The sequence below is a fragment of the Lissotriton helveticus genome, chromosome 8, assembly GCF_964261635.1.
Source record: "Lissotriton helveticus chromosome 8, aLisHel1.1, whole genome shotgun sequence".
NCBI lineage: Eukaryota > Metazoa > Chordata > Amphibia > Caudata > Salamandridae > Lissotriton > Lissotriton helveticus.
This window is the reverse complement of record NC_136069.1, coordinates 408,527,460-408,548,600: the sequence shown is the minus strand read 5'-3', so window position 1 is coordinate 408,548,600 and position 21,141 is coordinate 408,527,460. Positions and strand designations below refer to the sequence as shown.

General features: G+C 46.1%; 1 protein-coding gene across 1 annotated transcript in view; it reads left to right on the top strand.

Annotated features, from left to right (window-relative positions):
- LHFPL6 (LHFPL tetraspan subfamily member 6) overlaps positions 1-21,141 on the top strand; it is a 431,940-nt gene that overhangs the window by 316,360 nt on the left and 94,439 nt on the right. Inside the window, exon 3 of the mRNA XM_078657243.1 lies at positions 9,127-9,225. Coding sequence (XP_078513369.1) covers positions 9,127-9,225 — 99 coding nt within the window. The remainder of the gene's footprint in view (positions 1-9,126; positions 9,226-21,141) is intronic.

The following is a 21,141-nucleotide window of genomic DNA, read 5'->3' as shown; positions in this document are numbered from 1 at the left end:
AATTATTTGCTTTATGTCTGTGCCCCGGAGGACAAGCTGGCGATGAATCACCCACCTCTGACACTTAATTACTGTGACCAGAGCGATGCGCCGAGGGTTGTTTTATTGTAAGCACGCGGCAAATTACGTACACTGGTTCATGGTCTCGACGTGACTTTGGAAGCAGGGGCGGCCTTAGGCATGTGCAAGCTGTGCACCTGCACAGGGCCACCAAACCCCAGGGGCCACCATGCCAATATATATCCTTAATATAATGATCCTCTGAGGATGGATACATATTTGCGTGGCGGCCCCTGGCAGGGATTTGGCGGCCTCCGGTTTTGTTCCGCTTCCAAACACCCTGACCCCGCCCCCCCTCCCCCCCTCTTCACTGGCCTCCGTGCTCCGCCCCGCCCTGACCGCCTCTTCGGGGGCCCCCTACCTACGCTCCCGGCCCAGGCCAGCCATGAGCCTAGAGCCGCCCCTTTTGGAAGGGTTAAAATGTTGCACTCATTGGCGCATCATTGACTTTACATCAAGTGTGTGAGATGCTGATTACGTCATGATGACTGTATAAACAGTTTTGTTATTCGGTTATATTATATCCTGAAAAACTGATACAGTGATATGAACTTTGGGGGTGTTTGAAAGCGTGCTGTGTGGCCTAACGACTAGGGCGGTAGATCTCCAATCTGGGAAACAGGGTTCAAGTCTCGTCATCAACGCTCAACATCCTGTGATTCTGGGCAAATCACTTAATCACCCCGTGCCAAATAAAAAATATGAAAATGAAATTGCTGCTCATGTAAAGCGCTCTGATACCTTTGTGTCAACTTCGCACTGCATAAAATTCCAACAAAATAAAATCCTTCTCCTAGTTAAAAGAACGGAAGCGGCAGCGTAAGACTGTTGAGTATGTCAAATTAAACCACCAGCAAAATGGCGTTTAGGTGTATGCGTAACGAAGATTCATAACGGAAGAGCTATATCACGGCTTCTTTTTATGTTCAACGATTAAAAACAGGTATTGCAATGGCAGACACTGACAATCTTATTGAGTGTATACATCTGCTAAGCAGTTCTAACCTTTTCTAAAGTGATCAAAAAGCAATTACTAGGAAAATAAAAACTGTCTCTAAGTGATACCATATCGATATGGATTGTGTGCTATCAGTGGACTTGAAGATTTTACTAAAGAAAGGGCATCATGTAGCTGTTTTCTACAAAACGTGTGATGAAGCAGATTTATGAAGCGAAACACGTGTCAGTTGAAGATGCCTTTGTTCCCCTGTAATTCAAATTTTAAAAAAATTACCAAAATAAATATTGAAGAGAAGAAGAAGACGAAATTAGAGTGTTACTACAAGGTCTGTGCTCAAACCCAAGCCTCAAGTTTCAGAAACACTACCGGAGCCGGCTACAAAGTGGAAACGGGGAGGGGGCCCCCAAAGGCAAAAAAATGCAAAGATGCTAAAAACAAACAGAAATGGTGGGTTGGTGACTCCAATACTGCCAACGATAACTGAGCCTCAGCCTACCACCCTCACATCGGGCACTCGAAATATGGATTCAGTAGGCGTTCCCGCGCTTGAAATCGAAGAGGTCCTATGGGCCAGAATGGGGACCCTTATTTCGGCATCCTTATCTCCAATACTTGAAAGACTGACACTAATCGAGGAAAAACGAAATAATCTTGAACTGTTTGTCATGTCTAACCTTGGTCCTATTAAGGCCTTATTGGGGGAAAATAATCGGCCCTCTGAATCGATAGCTAATGTGATGTGTAACCTCACAATTTCCAATCGCCCATTAGCGACTCCTTTAACAACCGATCCTATGCCCCTACTATCTAGTAGGAACGGCAGGGGGAGTACTGCTTCTGATGTTGGTGTAGTGGCTCAGGGAGTTGGTGCGGGTGAATTAGGGAATACATCTAGTGAATTTGCGCAGCTTATCCCGAGTTCTTCTAGGGTGGAGGGAGATAGACCTTGTGCTAGGTTAATAAGTAATACCCTACAAAATAACCCTACTTCTGGTTTAGATAACCAATTAATTACTGCCCCTGGGGGTACTGGTTGTGACTTTTCAGCAATGCACTTTGGACTGGTAAACAGCCAGTCCAGAAACGATTGTAGGGTATTACATCTCCCACCTGCCGCCTCCCCACTGGTGGTGGTATTGAGAAATGTACCGACTCTACATGCTGGCCAGACTGAATCTATTGACCTAGAGGAGCCCCCATCCCGGAACCCTGGCATGGGGCTGTAATTATCCCCATATATAAAAAATGGGATTGTGTTAGTCCAACCAACTATCGACCTATAAACCTTATAGACACTATGCAAAAGTTGGTGGCTAGATTAGTGCTAAGCAGGGTAAATAGGTGGATTGATGATAATGAAATTCTATCCACCTATCAATCAGGATTGTGTTCCCATGTTAGCACTATCAATCAAGTTTTTTGATTTATGATGATATAAACGATGACTAAACGAGCAGGGTGGTGGCAGCTCTCTGTTTTGTTTGTTGGGTTAGCACAGACTGCGAGGGGATCCTCCTCTGGACGCTACCGGCCACTGTGAAACGCTGACAGCATTTGATTTAAAAAAATGTATTTGTCACCTATGCAATTGAATCACTAATTGTATTTTTTAAAAATCCACTCGCTTAACTTACTTTGTGTGCATTACTCCCACCCTTTGCCCCGGTCCATCGCGGCTCTGTGCCGTTTGCGTGGAGGGCAGGGTCAGCTCCATTGCGCCTCAGCCCTGGCTCTCCAATTACAAGGGAGCTAGTGTCTTAGCTGGGGGCGGGGTTCTGGATTTAAGGCGAAGCATCAGCGAGCCACTCGACTAAACGAGCAGGGTGGTGGCAGCTCTCTGTTTTGTTTGTTGGGTTAGCACAGACTGCGAGGGGATCCTCCTCTGGACGCTACCGGCCACTGTGAAACGCTGACAGCATTTGATTTTAAAAAATGTATTTGTCACCTATGCAATTGAATCACTAATTGTATTTTTAAAAAATCCACTCGCTTAACTTACTTTGTGTGCATTACTCCCACCCTTTGCCCCGGTCCATCGCGGCTCTGTGCCGTTTGCGTGGAGGGCAGGGTCAGCTCCATTGCGCCTCAGCGCTGGCTCTCCAATTACAAGGGAGCTAGTGTCTTAGCTGGGGGCGGGGTTCTGGATTTAAGGCGAAGCATCAGCGAGCCACTCGACTAAACGAGCAGGGTGGTGGCAGCTCTCTGTTTTGTTTGTTGGGTTAGCACAGACTGCGAGGGGATCCTCCTCTGGACGCTACCGGCCACTGTGAAACGCTGACAGCATTTGATTTAAAAAAATGTATTTGTCACCTATGCAATTGAATCACTAATTGTATTTTTAAAAAATCCACTCGCGTAACTTACTTTGTGTGCATTACTCCCACCCTTTGCCCCGGTCCATCGCGGCTCTGTGCCGTTTGCGTGGAGGGCAGGGTCAGCTCCATTGCGCCTCAGCTCTGGCTCTCCAATTACAAGGGAGCTAGTGTCTTAGCTGGGGGCGGGGTTCTGGATTTAAGATGGCCACCCGGAAGCGCAGCGGTAGAGCGCAGCGGGAGCGCCGTCTCCGCGCCGAAGCCGCGCCAAAGGGGTGCCAGTCTGCGCCAGTCCGCGCCGGGTTCGTGCCGCGTGCCACCTCCTCTGCCCACCACTCACCCCAACAACCCTCTAAGGTAACTACCTATCCCAGGTCACAACTCCTGAGTATAGGCAACAGATTACCGGACAAGAAATGCTCCCATTTTGCTTTTAGTTCATTGTATAATTCTTTATACTCCGTCTGCTCTAATTGCGCGTTCACAACTACACCTGCTATCTCCCAACATCCCTTGGTCACACCTTCAGGGGATGACAGCGCTACATATATAAGCTGCATTCTGATAAATACACGCTCTCTCGTTAAACACAGGAATGACGTCGCAGAACTAATAACCAGCCAAAACATTGACATTATGTTTATTACTGAGACCTGGGCAGATCTTGCATCTGGCCCGGATTTCAACGTCGCTACTCCAGCTGGCTATCAAGTAACAAGACTAGATAGGGCATCAGGGAAAAGAGGAGGAGGGCTGGCTATTATACATCGAGCTAACCTAGCCTTAAAAACCGAACCGCTTGATTACTGCTGTGCGGAAGCCCTTGCCTTTACAATCTCTCTTTTTCCCACACAAACTTTTAAAGGAACCCTCCTCTATCGATCACCCACCTCACGCACGCTTTTCCTAAAATCTCTCAATCCTTTATTAGAACCAGTAGCCGCTAATCAGGACTACACCATATTGGGTGATTTTAATTTCCATTTGGAGAATGCGAACGATAAGGACTCGCGTACGCTGATCTCGGACTTTCGGGCCGCTGGTTTAGAACAGCAGATCACTACAGCTACCCATCAAGCGGGGCATACCTTAGATGCCTTATTTACCAACAATGCCCACATCACCATTTCTACAGTACTCCCTCTTACCTGGACAGATCACCTAGCTGTCAAATTCATAATTTCACTTAAATCTTATAAGAATCTTCCCTCTAGCACCTGCCCTTCGATCCTATGTCGCGACTGGAAAAACATTGATGTCACTGCCTTACGTAACATACTGGAATCTTCGATACCCGAAGATCGATCTGATCCCCACGAAGCCTCTCAGAGCTACCAACGCTGGCTATTTAAGGCATTAGACCACCTAGCTCCCCCCCAAAAAATGCAGCCAAACCGCGTCAAACCTTCTGCGGCCTGGTTCTCGGAGTCATTACGGCTCGAGAGACAACGCTGCAGAAACTTGGAGCGGCGTTGGCGCAGGAACTATGCCAACCCCGACCGGGAGACCTACAAGAACGCGATGACTAGCTACAGAAAGCTGATCACTGCCGAAAAATGCGCCTTCTACAGTACACAAATAGAAAATGCTCTCAACTCTAACAGACAGCTCTATAAGGTAGTAAAAGACCTAGCCAATCCTCCGGCTCCACCTTCCATCGAACCATCCCAATCATTTTGCAATGAGGTGGCAGACTTCTTTCAGGCCAAGGTTAACGATATTTTCGATAAATTCACCACAATACCGACGGCAGACGGAGTCTCTTTGGAGACTCTTCCTCGGCCATTAAAACCAATCTTAGAGGCGTTCACGCCACCAGCATCTATGATGGAATTCATAAATACTGTTAAGTCAGGATCCCCACTGGACCCCTGCCCCCCACGTATCATTAAATCAGTCTCTGACGTAATCGCCCCAGTACTTACCAATATCTGCCAAGCTATATTTCAGACAGGTGTATTTCCCGCTATTTGGAAAAAGGCAACTGTAACACCACTCCTGAAAAAACCCGCATTAAACCCTTTAGAGCCCAAAAACTACCGTCCAATCGCCTCCCTTCCCTACCCCTCAAAAATAATCGAAAAGGTAATAAACCAACAGCTGTCGACCTTTATCGACCAGAACGATCTGCTTGACAACACGCAGTTCGGGTTTAGGAAGGGCCACGGGACAGAGACAGCTCTAATAAAAGCGTCAGAAGAGGTCAGGATTATCATGGACAGGGGCGGCGCCGCTATCCTAATACTCCTGGACCTATCCGCGGCCTTCGACACGGTCGATCATTCTATTCTGATCGACCGTGTCGCCACCCTCGGCATTCAGGGCAGGGCCAGAGCAACGCTAGCATCCTTTCTGGCCAACAGGATACAGTCCGTAAAGATGGGAAATTTCAGCTCCCCTGATTTCTCTCTCCCGTGCGGTGTTCCCCAGGGCTCCTCGCTAAGTCCGACACTTTTCAACATCTACGTGTCGGACTTGGCGAGGGTAATTAAGTCATTTGGCATAGGGCTAACATCGTACGCCGATGACACACAATTGGTCCTGGAAATACACAAAAACGGAGAAGCTGTGGCAGCGAATTTTCAGGCAGGCATGAAGGCCATCAGCACCTGGATGAACCAGAATTGCTTAAAGCTAAATTCCGACAAGACGGAGGTACTGGTTTTTGGCGAACTGACTCCGTCTTGGTCTCCAGTCTGGTGGCCTTCGGAACTGGGTATGCCTCCATTGCCAGTAGCCAAGGTGAAAAACTTGGGCGTGCTTTTTGACAGCAAGCTCACATTCCTTAGTCACGCCAATGCCGTGGTTTCGGCCTCTTTTTACACTTTGAGAATGGTGAAGAAACTGCTCCCTTTTCTTCCTCCTACTGCTGGCAAAACCTTAATGTCCTCCTTGGTACTATCCAAGGTGGACTACTGCAATGGCCTTCTGCTCAATGCACAGGAACAAGTGGTGAGCAAGCTACAGCTTGTCCAAAATGCCGCTGCAAGGATCCTCATGGGGATTCCAAAATATGCCTCTATCTCTCCCACAATTCGAGAGCTTCACTGGCTACCTATAAGAAGCAGGATAAAGTTTAAGGCCATGTGTATCACTTACAAGGCGCTGAAAAATAATGGGCCTGACTTCTTTAAAAACGCTTTTAAAATCTACAAACCTAGCCGAACACTGCGGTCATCTACGGCCCAACAGCTCCAAATCCCTCCAACAAAAAAGGTGACATGGGGAGACAGACGTTTTGTAGTGGCTGCATCCAAATTATGGAACCAGGTTCCCTCTCAGATTAAGGAACACACTTCGCTGTTTTCCTTTCGAAAACATCTTAAAACCTGGCTCTTTAACCAGTAACATCTTATAACCCTCGCAATCTGCAATCTGCAAATATTAGCGCCGAGACGCCGTAAGGCAGTTGTGCGCTTTAGAAATTTTAAAAATAAATAAATAAATAAATAAATATTGGATCACAGTGGTCTTAGCTGGAGGTACCCTTTATGCAGCATTCATAGATCTTAAATCTGCATTTGATCTAGTGCCCCGTAACAAACTATGGGACAGTCTCAAGGAAGTAGGGATGCCTGCTCAGATCTTATCATTCATCATAAAACTACACAAATCTACCTATGCCCAAGTCCGGTGGGGCCAACGGTGTGAGGTAACAGAACGTTTCCCTGTGAACAAGGGAGATTGGCAGGGGTGTGTTTTAGCCCCTACCCTTTTCTCTTTGTTCATTAATAATGTTATCTCATATTATACTGAATTTCCTACGGACGCTCCTACTCTCGTTGGTTCGAGGGTTCCTCTTTTAATGTTTGCAGACGACACTTTAAATCTTGTCTAAAGCACAAGTTGGTCTGCAAAGAGCTCTTGATAGATGTAGTCTTTTTTGTAATGACCATGATCTTGTAGTCAATGTCGACAAGACAAAGTTCATGGTATTACATAAATATAAAACAGTGAAAGCCAGAGTAGAAACGAATGCTGCGTCCCTCGAACAAACTGACTCATTTACTTACCTAGGTGTTACAATAGGCAAAAGGATGAACTGGAAGCCTCATATGGATTTGTTAGTTTTAAGGCATAATCAACTAGCAGGGGCCCTTTTAAAAGAACATCACCTATCCCAAACTAAACCAGTTGCTCCGGTTTTTACTATTTAGCAAGGTAAGGTTAGGGCCTCAATAATTTATGGAGCTGAACTTTGGGGCTTCGAAAAATTAGTTCCTTTAGTGCAAGCTCAGAACAAGTTTCTGAGGGCATTGACTGGCCTTCCTCGATCGACACCACTTAGACCCTTACTTTCAGATCTGGGGTGTATTTCTTTTGAGGAGGCTGCGGGTTTTAGACCTCTTGCCTATCGGCGAAGGCTTTGAACCACCCCGGAGTTAGCTCCCTATGCGCAAGCTGTTAAGTACATTAGAGAAGCTGACAAATCCAATAAAATCAAATGGTTACTAAAGATTAAGGCTACTTTATCGGATATAGGCCTCAACCACTTGTGATTGGACCCAGAAGGGAATTCTTTCCCCTCAAAAACAGATTTTAAAGCCTTATATAGGGACATGGTCCACCAGAAGTCTATTTCGCAGGTGAATGGCGCTTCCTTAACAGGTCTCTTTTTGGATCATAAAATTGTATATAGGCTGGATGCCTATTGGTATACCATTATGAGCCCTGGTGATAGGAATCTCTATCACCAATTTAGAGTGGGTACTCTCCCCCTAAATTCTTTTACAAAAAAGTGGGGGAATGATCAAGACATAAAATGTCATTCTTGCCCATGTGACGAAGAGACCTTACCGCATGTTCTGTTTGTGTGCCCTGCATCCAAGGGCCCTCGTGATAAATGGCTCAAGCCGGTTTGTGTTGAAATAGGAACAAGATCTTGCCAAACGGCTTTGCATATCTTAAAAACTGATACTAGTGAAGTCATAGTTATTGCTATGTCTAAACTTTGGAGTTGGACGTGGGCCCTTAGAAGGAATAGGTTGCATGGTACTACGTAACTGATTCTAATGAGTGTTATGGTACCTATAGCCTCTTCTATTCTAATCTGCTTATATGATTGAAGTGTCTAACCAAAACATGTGTAATTATGAACATAATCCTCTCTCTTTCAGGAATTTTTTGATCTGTTTTTAAGAAAGCTAAGGATTTATATATTATTTTTAGTTTGACATGTTTTAATGGAATTCTATTATGAATTATATCATGTGATATTTCTAATGTCTTTTAAAAAGTCATTTTGTGTTTCTTATATTGTTTGTTTATATGTGTCTTTTATTTTTATGATCGAATAAAGACTAATTGAAATTGAAATTGAGTGTGCTTGTATTATGACTTATTTATTCCAGACTTATGTGGGGTGCCTCTGTTTCAGTTCATGGAGGGTAGCTAGTATTAGCGACAGCACCTGTAAACAACTGCAGGGCTACTTAACATTGTTTTTATGGCACATTCATGCTTTTATTTTACCAGATCATTCTGGAATTCCTCTATTAGATAATCTTTAAATCACTTTTGCAATGTTTATTAATTTTGTTTCCCTTTTAGGCTAATGATTTATAATTCATGTTAGGCAATAACGGTCTAACGGACCGGGTTGCTAGGTAGCTGTGATATACCATGCATGGCAGCTTTAAAATTCATTACCATTAATTCATTACATTGGCAGGGCATAGCCAGAAAATCCAGCATTACACACAATTTGCACTATCAGTCTGGTTGCCATCTTTTCAGCTGTGATGTATGGTGTAAGTTGTATGCTTGTATTCATGTTGTCATTTACTTTCACAGGCCTGTTGATTGGCTCCGGCTGTGCTTTATATCCTCTGGGCTGGGACAGTGAAGAAGTCAAACAGACCTGCGGGAACCTGTCCCAACAGTTTGAACTAGGTATGTTTTGTAATTGTTTTATCTGACTTTGCTAGTGTAAATTTGAAGTTTATAAAATGTGCGATTCTAGTGGTGTCTAGAGATGGCACATTTATATATTACATTAAAGAAAATAGTCAAAGTAGTTCTGCAGCAGTGTTAGCTTCCCTATACTGTTTCCTTAATGCATCACAGCCATGATGTGAAATCACCTCTAATAGATGGCGGTACAGAAAGTTCTTCTAACTTGCACATGGAGGGCATATTCTGGTTCAAAAGAGTATTTATTTTTGAAGGCTGCAATCCAATGCTGATTTTTGTGGTGCCGAGACAGGCCCACTTCAAAATGTACACACACATATGGCATAAAACCACAAAACGGTTCTTTATTGGTCATCAGAGTTTTTCTTCCAACTTCTTCAGGTCGAAGCTTGCTGCCAAAGGGGAAACATCGGGACTTGGCATTGCGGTTATCCATTTACACAGCTTCCTTACAAACAATGATTTCCATTTAGTCTGATGTGAGCTCTTTCGGTGAACAGTATCATTATTGTATTGCATATTTCCTGCATTTACTCTTTTTTCAGTCTTCAGTGTGAATTATTATTCCCATTAATAGTCCCTTTTGTCACTGTCTGTTTAAGGAGGGTTAACGCTGCCAAAGAAAGAAGGTCAGTGGCGGCTCCTCCACAATGGCGGAGGAGCATTGCCCCACTGGCTCAGAGCTAGCAGCTGAAAAATAAAACAATATCTTACTATTGTTTTAGTTTTTAGCTGCTGGCTCTGAGCCAGTGTGTGCAGGGAGGGGTGGGGCCGGCCGCGGTGTGGTAGGGGGGAGGGGGACTGGTTTGTGCACTTCTAAGTGCGCATTTGTTTTAGGCCGGCCATCTTAGACCAGCCAAACACACATGTATACTCAGGTTCCTCCAACGTGGCTAAATTGAACAGCCAGGCTGGTGAAATAGCACATGTTCCCTGTCCTGAGCGGAGCCTCAAACCAGCCCATGCTGTTCTCATGCCTAAGAGTAGTCTGGGGATTGGATGGCAGTCATGATGCTGACCCAGGGACTACTGGGACCGGAACTGCAGCAGAAGAGTGCAATTGGGCCAGCAGCACCAGGTAAGTGGTTTCATTTTTAAAACATTTTACCATTAACCCCCCCATCGCCGTGTGCACCTACCTGCGAGCTACCTGCTGGTCCTACTACGCCGCGTGTGCCCTTCACCGGTACTTTTGTGTGTCGGCCACCACTGAAGAAAGTGATCATATTTTGATACAGTAGCATGCTAACGTCAAAGTTGTACATCATCAAATGGGATATTTTCAGTTTTTATGTCTGGCTTGACGGCGCAGGTGGCGAGAATACCTATCGTTACCAGCTGTCTAACTGTACTTAGGCTTTGGCTCTGTGCAGAGGAGAATTTATCTTCCATCTAATGTTATTGGCTGCTTGTTGCATCATTCTGCCTTTTATGGGATACCTGCACTGCAATGAATGAGGGTCTTACATATCAAAAGTACATTGAATGACAACACATTACATTGATAATCTCATAGGTGAATTGTATATAAATATCTATTGGCTTTCGCAATGCATGTTTGTAAATCAGTGCATTAGAAACAATAAATCAAGGTTTTTCAGCTCCTGCCTTCCTTTGAGAGTGACAGGTGCTACCATGCAGAATAGACCAGGCCTAATGAGTAACAGTATTGCAACTTGGCTCATCGTAAAGTGTTAAGAGGTAGAGCCTAGAGAAACTGATTTTTGGGAATAATTTGGGGTGCATTTTGAGGTGGAGAGACACATGCATTTGTAAGGAGACAGGGCGTTCACATAGATACATTCAAACGAATAACAAAGCAGTTAACCATTGCGAACATCACCTCCAGATTTCCCATCCATTTAAATGCGTTTCACATGAGATTTTTCACGTCGGCCTGCGCATCAATTGGGAAGTCAAAGTACACGGCACAGTTTCCTTTAATCATTGCATAGTAGGATTTCTCCTACTGGACTTTCTTTTTTCTTGCATCTTAATTATTGGTGGTTCTCTTCTTTATTATATGCAGTTTCATAGTACTAAATTTCCCCATGCTTCTTACCACTGATTGCTGAGCTTACAACCAGGCTGGGCCTACCTGTTGTGTATGTTTACACATATTTTATTTCAGTTGGTGTTAAAACAGAAAGTACATTGGTGTGTAGTTGGCTGTCGTCTACAGATAAAGCAATACCGGCAAGAGTATCCTTGTCCCATCAGTGGCTTCAAGGTGGACAAAACTAGCAGCTCCTGTTAACATGGCACCATCACCATTACTTATTCAGTGTTTTAGTGCTGTTTACACCTCCCTAGATAAGGTTGCAAAAACATTTCTTTGTTACTCAGTCATTTTCTCCAGTCAGTATTCAGAGGACTTTGGATTGATGGTGTACCCCATGTACTCAAGTACTGCACGGTATATACATATCAGAAAGTGTAACCGATCCAAGACAATAGTAAAGTTGGTAGATTAGGTCTCATCTAGATCCATCCACAAAATAGATACTGCTGCCACCTCAGCATATATCACTCCTGATGTGGATTCTAGGAGGCCGGGTTCTTCCTGATTCCTGCGTTGAAGAAGAGATGGCGGCTGGTGGCGGAGACCCCAGGTACGTTTCTGTTTGCCAAAGAGGACTTGGAGGGGGAGGGGAGGCACTGAAGTACTGGGGGTTAACACTTATTAGGAAATTGGAATGTTGGGAGCTCCATTGAAAACAATGGAGTGCTCCGGGATTATAATGGCTGGTATAAGCCTGGAGCTTCAACATTCCAATGTTTTTTTGTTCACAGCTCTGGCTGTGAACAAAGGATTCAGGGAGCCTGAGGGTATTCCAATCTCCTCATGCTCCCATAAGGATTTTTATTTGCTGTTGTTAGAACATTCTGCCCTCTAGTGGCAGAAAGTTCTAATAGCCTTATAGCCCTTCGTAGCTGAGCTATACCGGCTTTTAATGTCCCTCTCCCTTGTTAAAGGCCCTCTCCGTTGGCTCAGACCTTTAATGCTGGAGAGGGCCTTTAATAGCCGGTATAGCCCTCTACGGCGGGCTATAAGGCTATATTCCAATCACTCCATCCATGGGATGGGCAGTGTCTGGGCCAGTTTTTTAGCAGCTGTGAACCGGTTTTATGCTCAGGTGGACCGGTATTTACTGTTGATTTCTCAGATATTACCACTTTTTTTTAGCTATCTGCTTCCGTAATGGGCCACTTTTATTTTGGTGACCGCTCCTATATATTGTCTCAGTCTGACCCTACTTGGTGTTAGGGACCCTGTCTGGTGGTATGGGTCTACTGGCCAGGCTATAGATAACGGTGATCCAGAGAGGGCAGTCCAGAGATGTCAACAGGAGTCCTGGTTCTGGGAAGGCTCTTGGTTTGGAAGCCGATGGATTAAGGTTGAGCATTCGCCACAGCGTTCGTCTGCTGTGGGTTTATGTCTGTGGTTCTTAGTTGGGTGTTGCCCTTTCCTGCTGCCATCTGGGCAGGTTGGTGATGTGCAGGACATGTTTGGCCAGTCACTCTCTCCCTGGGTGTCTTTCAATCCTAGGACTGTCCTCACTTTATCCATAGTGCGAACCATATGCGTTTCCTTCTACCATGCAAAGGTCAGACGAAAGGGATGTCTCCACTTGTGTTTGACTCCTTGTGACGAAAAAGGAGAGTGACATAGCTTTCTAAATTATCAGAGTCCGCGTTTAATGGGATGCCATTAATTCTGATATTGGAGTGGCACAATCTGTTTGCGAGGTCCTCTAAGTGGAGTTGCAGGTCCACGTTCTGATCTTGTAGTTCCAGTAGTTAAAGTCAGTGGTTATCGAGCTCCTTCTCCCTGGCATCGTTAGCTTGTTTCAGAGGGGCCATCAAGTCTCTTTTAATTTATTTAACGTCTGTGGCGGCGTCTTTCTGCAGGGCTGCTTTACTATTTCGGAGTGAGTCAAAGAGGGACTCCATCAGGGGCGGCTCCTCCACTGTGGGAGAGGAGCTTCGCCCCACTACTTTAAAGCAGGGTAAACAAAAAATAAAATGATAATAACAAAATGTTATTATTATTTTATTTTTAGTATTGCAGTTGCACTGCAGCCAGCAAGGTTCTTAGGGCGGGACTGGGCTCCCCTGACGACGTTGAGGGAGGAAGAGTGGTGGCTGCACCTCAAGTGTGCAAGACGGTTTGGCCGGCCGTCATACGCACTGTGCATGTTCCCCACAGACTATATTATACAGCTTGGGTGGGGAACATGCCCTGCCTCCAAGCCCCTGTCTGAGGGCTTAACCACGACGCTCAGGAAAATCACAACGCTGCTGTAAGGCAGTGTTGTGATTGGTCAGGGGAATCTGGGAGGCTGTTTTCTTCCTGGCTCCTGTGTTGAAGGTGAGACCGCGGCTGGTGATGGCGATCTCAGGTAAGTTTTATTGTATCTTTTTTTTCTTTCCTACCCCACCCCCCACCTTCCCCTGCCTCGCCACCATTCCCTACCAGTCGCCACTGGACTCTATAAAAGAGCGGGTGATCAGGGCCTCACCTTCTGAGTGCCCGACCTTCACAGATTATGTCTCGAGAGATGATTGTGGCGTGGGTGAGGTGTCCCAGGCATGTTCTGACTTTTTAGCAGGCATATTGGTGAGCATGTCATTCATTGTGGTATCCTTCTTGGGTCTGTGCTGTCACAGTGTTGGCAAGGCTTTGTATAGTTGCATAACAGCAGCTGCTCTATAAGGCCCTATTGATGTTGTTCCCGTCTCTTGGGTTGAAGGGTAACACCACAACGAATCTGGCAGTCTAATGTGGTTGCACGGTCTAGGTCTTGGTCACTGTGTGTGCCCTATCTCATGTGAGGAGGGGTGAGGACACGATCATCTCCTGTAGGTGGAACGTCAGTGGGGAGGCTAGGGCTTAGGTGGATGCAGCCAGCGCTCACTGCATTGCGGGGCACTGAAGTTGTCTCAGATGTCTGGAGACGGGGCTCCTCTGTGAGTCCGTGGAAGGGCCCAAAACCGGTTCTTTCATGCAAAGGCCTTCTGCTGTGCTTTGAAGCACCGCGGGGGCTAGTGTCAGTCTGCTGTGGTCACTGGGGCTCTGTGAGCCCTTCACCTACATCTGCCTTCACGTCCGCACATAAGCCTTGCTCACTACTTGTCAAGGGGCCTGAGGATAAAGGTTGCAGGGGGACCCTTGTTGTGCTGTTAGTTGAGTGCCCTACTCAGCGTTGGCGTTCTGCGGTAGCCTAGGGCAGGCAAGAACACCTTGATTGCTGTGCTGGTACTGCAGAGGAAATCGTCAGGCAGGTTTAATTGGCTGCTATCTCCTAAGCAGCCCCTATCTTGAGCAGCGGCTGCGAGCCTCACGGTGCTGCTATGCAGATCTACACAGTCCCCAGGGGGCCTCAGGAAAGAGACTGCAACGGGCTCATCGTTTTGCTGTTTGTAGAAGGCCCTTCTCAGCATTGGCAGAAGATGCTACTTTGAGCTCCCGGTCACCTCCAAGGCTCCGGCTGCCAACATCAAGTGCCTGGGCTGCATTGCATTCGCTGGGACCCCAGCTTGTCGAGAACGAGCGGCGGAGCCCAGTGAGATGACTCCTGTACGGGCGCCATCTTGAACATGCCCCCCACAGATGAAATTTGAATGTATATGGTAATATTATCGTACATATGACTTTCATCAATCAAGGTCTGCATCACCTCTTCTAATGTACCACTTATAATGTTTGGCAGTAGAAAGAGACACCACTAAAGTGAGTCCAATTCACAAAGAAATACTACAAAACGGAGTCATATTCACAAAACCACTACAAGCCTGAGTCCTGCACACAAAGAAAAACTACAAGACTTGAGAAGGTTAGAAAAACATGCGTCATAGGTTTCCTCTTATGATTTTAGATACCATTTCCCCTACAAACTATGAAATATGGGGGTGGCTGGGTGCTTTTTTGCGCCTCATTTACACATTTACGCTAGCATTTTAAATTGGGTGAGAAAGACCATTGGAAAGTTTTGTGACATTCCAAAAAGTCGCTGTTCACATTATCAAATGCTCCCTGTAGCCCACCCCTAACACACACTTACCACTGTTGACAATAGTCCCAGCTACAGAATATTCTATTATATTAGTGGATGTTGCATCCTAAAAATCTGCAAACATGTATTTAGATCACATTTGGGGCCAGATGTAGGCAATTCCTATTTACCGACTCTTAAATACCGACTCATACCGAATCGGTATTTAAGAGTCGGTAAATAGGAAGGAGGCAGATGTAGGTAAAAAATTACCGAATCTGTAAGAGTCGGTATTTACCGAATCTGTAAATACCGATTCGGTATTTCACATTGATTCCTATGGGCCTTGAGGCCCTTAGGAATCAATGTGAAATACCGATTCGGTATTTACAGATTCGGTAAATACCGAATCCTGCAAGGGTGCAGGGGGTGTCACTTTGACACCTTCTAGCACCCCAACTACAGGCTTGCGTGCCATGTGGAACACATACATGCCCTAAGGGCATGTCTGTGTGTCACATTGCACAGGTGTGCATGCACAGATGTGCATGCACACCTGAATTCGGTATTTTACCACCCAATAGGATTGGGTGGTAAAATACCGACTCTTAAGGGCCTGTGACACTCTTAGGAGTGTCACCTACATATGGATTTACAGAATCGGTATATTTACCGATTCGGTAAAATACCGAAGTGGTAAATTTACTGAATCGGTAAATATACCGATTCTGTAAGTTCAGACCCACCTACATCTCATAAGCCAAATACTGGTCGGTAACGGCCGAAATCGGCCGTTACCGACCGGTATTTAGCTACCTACATCTGGCCCTTGGCAATTATAGAGTATTCCAATAGTTACATTTATTGACTAAAATCTCACTCTAAGGCTGTATGGTTTTTCAGTAGACGTAAAGAACTTTACATCACCAGGCTCCTTTGCACCCTACTGTATGCAAACAGAGGGCAGTATATAAATAACTTTAACATGAAAATTCGGAAATTTACTTTTGTAGATTTGTTCATCCTATTAGTTGAATTTCTGATTTTCTAGAAATTCTCAAAGAACTCCAAGAAAACACACACACACACACACACACACACACACACACACACACACACACACACACACACACACACACACACACACACACATATATATATATATATATATATATATATATATATATATATCTATATATATATGAGTATCGAAATGTAGCAAATCTACATTTTTACATACAGTATTGTAATGCATCATTGCTTTTATACTCTATTATTTTATTTTTGTTTCTTCAAGGAAAATATCTATCCCATTTGAGAAAATCCTTACTTCCCTAAATTGAGTAAGGCCACCCATTTCCAACACTGAAAGCAACTGTATTTCTGTGCTTGAGAGGGGTAACTCTCCTCACATTTGAAATGTGACCATATCAGTGGACTTTTAAGAGTGAATAGTTGATTTATGATGCAATGCTCCACCGTTCCTGATTTTGTGAATCCAAAACAGGGTTCTGTAGTTGTAAATGCTCATAATTGCTTAAAACCGCTTCCGTGCTCCCGACGGCCAACGGCCGTCACGAGCACTACCTGGCTAGTACTGCGTACGTGCGCTGGCCGACGCGGCCCCGCCCACTCGTTAAATCCGCCGCACCGCGGCAGAATTAGTGCCACAGTTTGCTAGCCCTTTGTTTTTTTTGTTTTTTAAAATATTTTTATTGAGAAATTGCATGACAGATAAATAGGCAGTAATCACATACAGCATCTACAAGTTACATATAGCACCGCAATTGGGACAAAGGCCAGAAAAACACGTGTATTAAACATTCGCTTCCCTGTCTCAGTTTCTCCGCATTTCTAATTCCACCATATCACATACATCTGTCAAATTCCTTCAGCCATATTGCCACTGCCGGCTGCGCCATTCCACCCCACCCTCTCGCTATCTCCCTCTTAATTAGCGTGAAGCCCAGCGTCGCCAACTTCTGCTCCGTTTCAGTTAGGTCCGTATCATCCCATACATTAAGCAGGCCCAAGCGGGGTGGCAGGCTAAGCGTCATCCCCAATGCAGATTGCACGTGAGTCGTGGCCCTGTCCCATAAATTCCGCACTAACGGGCAGTCCCATACCATATGATAAAAAGTAGCTGGCTGTCGGCAACCCTTCAAACACAAGCCATCTTGTCGTGTCCCAATTTTCGCTAATGTTATTCCTGTCAAATAGGAGCGGTGCAGGATACGAAGCTGGATTAGCCTAAATCTGAGTGTAATAGCAGCCTCTCTAGGCAACATCAGTGCCTGTCGCCAATCTTCCTCATCAATCGGCCCAAGGTCTCCCTCCCAGCTCTCCTTAAGCTTTCCAAAGGAGTCAGGCATATTATTACTAAGTTTTTTATAGGTCAAGGAGATCGCCTTGGATTGTAGCAGCTCATCTAACAGGCAATCCTCAAGGGGTGACGATTCCGGTATGTCCTTGCAACTAGGGAAGGCCGCCTGCAAAGCATGCCTAATTTGTAAATCCCTAAAAACCTCTCCTGGGGCTACTTGGTAGGTCCTTTGGTAGCTCCTCAAATCTGAGAATCGCTCCTCTTTTTACCAGGTCTTTAACTGTCGAGATACCAATGACATCCCATCTGTCAAACCCCGGGAGATAACAAAGCATGCAGAGTTTCTGGGAAAACCACAATGGCGTTGACTTAGTGAGCACCCCTGCCCATCCCAGACGTGAGTTAGCTAATCGCCAGATCTGTACCGTATGCAGAGTGGGGCCAATATAGCTCTGCTTCTTAGTGCAGGAATACAGAGCCCCGGGATAGCCTGATCAATCCATCTGATACCTTTCCAGGGCACATGCCAGGTCATCCGGTGAGGCGTATCGCCATCTATTCACAGCCACCAACTGTGAGGCCCAGTAATACAACCTTACATCTGGCAGCGCAATGCCCCATCACACCATCCTTTCATCAATGTCTGAAGCACAATCCTCGGGACCCTACCATCCCATAGCAATGTGCAAATCTCCCCCTTCACCGCTACAAAATATGTATCTGGAATCCTGTACGGGCAGTTCTGGAGAATGTATAAAAATCGTGGGAGGGCCAGCATTTTAAAAAGAGCAGCAAGGCCCACCAGCAACAGAGGCAGCGACCTCCAATGCTTAACATCTGAGCGCAGCCTGGCCAATGGGTGTGCCAGATTACGGCTATAGAATAGAGCCGGGTCCGGTGTGATGAAGACTCCAAGGTACTTAAAACCTTTCGCTGAGACCACCAGCGCACAGTCTTTAGAGAGACGGGGGGTCTGCCCAGGTGGCACATACAACACAGACTTACTTCAGTTAATTGCATATCCCGAATACTTCCCGAAGTTTGTGAAGATGTAAAGAACAGTATGGATTGATTTGTACGGAGAGGCAAGATATAACAATATGTCATCGGCATAGAGAGATATTCTATCTTCACACTCGTCTGACCATCTAAAACCCAGCATCATTGGCCACGACGAATCCAGGCCACCAAGGGCTCCAGCATGAGGGAAAACAACAACGGTGAAAGAGGGCACCCCTGCCTGGTGCCTCTCCGCAGGGTGAACTTTCGGGACGTATAGTTGTTGACTCTAACCTTCCCCTGGATGTCAGTATACAGTAGCCTTACCCACCCTATAAACTTAGGGCCCAACCCAGCTCTCACCAGGACCTCAAAAAGATATGGCCATTCGATCGAATCAAAGGCCATGGATGCATCAAGTGACAATATGACTGAATCCTCCTCCGGATACTCCCGACGCAACATCACATTATGGAGCGGGCGGATGTTAAGGGCAGTGTTTCTCCCAGGCATGAAGCCAGACTGGTCAGGGTGCACCAGAGAGAAGATCACCATTCCCAGCCGCGTGGCGAGGACTTTTGCTAAGACCTTTGCCTCAATATTGATCAGTGAAATCGGCTTATAGGAACGACAGTCATCTACCGGCTTTCCGGTCTTATAAATAACAACTATACTAGCTAGACGCTGGTCATGCGGCAGAACTCCCTTCTCTCAGCTTTCCTGATACATTGCCCGCGGGACCACTTGAGAGGCTACGGCCTTAAGGAATTCCACCGGGGTACCATTTGGCTCCATCGCCTCCCCAGACTTAATTTTGCTGATCGCCTTTTGGATCTCCTCATTTGAAATATCCGCATCCAACATATCCCTATCCATATCCGAGAGGGTCGGCACGTCTCTATACGCCAGCATCTGACGTGATTCCTCTGCTGTATACGTCGTAGAGGGAGAATACACCTTCTCAAAATAATCCGCAAACGCCTCCGCTATATCGCCGGGGCTCTGCAGAACCTCACCACTAGTCAGCGTCAATCGGGGCACCCACCGCGCACTCTGCTCCCTCGTCTCCAGCCACGCTAGCGTCTTTCCTGCCCTGTCTCCAAGCTCATAGAGCCTGTGCCGGGCAGCTGCCTATTTAGCCAACACGTGTTCACGTGTTTTGATCTTATACTCCTCCTGCTTTAATGTCAAGCAATGCAGTGTCTCCTCCGAAGGATTTAACACGTGAGCCGCCTCAAGCCATCGCAGGGCCTCCTCCAACTGTACCAGGATCTTGCGCCTTTTGGCAATATACTTTACTTTCAACGACAGGTCATACCCCTTCAGAACCACCTTATATGCCTCCCATAGTGTTTGTATCGACTCTACTGACCCCAAATTCTCTTCCAGAAAGTACCCCGTTTGCACTCCGAGCTCCTCCCTGATATCCGGAATTTTTAACAGCCACAGGTTGATGACAATGGTGCAACGCTGCTGTCGTTCCCCATGAGTGAACTCCACTCCCACTGGGGAGTGATCTGAAATGCCTCGGGGATGCGTCCGGGGATTCCTAAAATTACCCACCGAGGCCGCGTACGTTAAAAAGTAGTCTATTCGGAAGAGACTACCATGCACACTAGAAAAATACGTATAGTTAGAGTCTACGGTCTGCAAATTCCGTCCCACATCCGAGAGGCCCAATGCTGTGGTTAATTCCGCCATAAGCTCATTTGGCCTGGCTCCTTGCCTCCGCGGGTATCTATCAACCGTATTGTCCATTGTCATGTTATAATCCCCGCCCATGAGCAGAGTACCATCAGGGAGTTTGGTCAATACCCGGCCTAGTTCTATTAAGGCATCCCTACCCAGCGCTGGTGGCAGATAAACAAAACTACATTCAGGGCCCTTCCCTCCCACAGGGCCTCAGCTACCGTAAACCGCCCTCCCGGATCCGCCCACGTGTTATGGACGATCAATGGTGTGTTTTTCCTAACCAGGATACACGTGCCTCGAGATCCGGTGGTATAGTCAGCATTTACTAGGAGCCTGTACCCCCATCTATTAAGAGCCTTACTTTTATTACCAACCAAGTGCGTTTCCTGTAGTAGGACAAGATTTGGGGAGTGCCTCTTCAGGTACTGCTGGACGACACCCCTCTTTATCTTATCACCTAAGCCATTGACATTCCAGGAAAAGACAGAGAGCACTGATTCCTGTTCAGCCCCCATCCCTCAGTACGGCCATATTCAGAACCCAGCAGGTCAATAGTACAGCAATCACTTCTACATGCAACTCGCAAATACAGGCAGCGCCATCACACCTAAGTCTGTAGCATTGAATAAGAACAAAGAAAACAAAACATCGCAATACAGTACAGTAACTTTGGAACTCATCTCCGAAACACATGTCCCGAAGTCCATCCAGTCTGTAACATAGGAGTCCACCGCAACTTTGAAAACCGCAAAAAGCTGCAAAACACCCCCCTCCACCCCTCACTCCCGATTCCACCCCCCTCCCTGTCTCCCTGCCCGTGGATATAGAACTACCCACCCCCAAACACGGCAGAGTGCCTCTCACCCACCCTGATAGCCCTTGGTT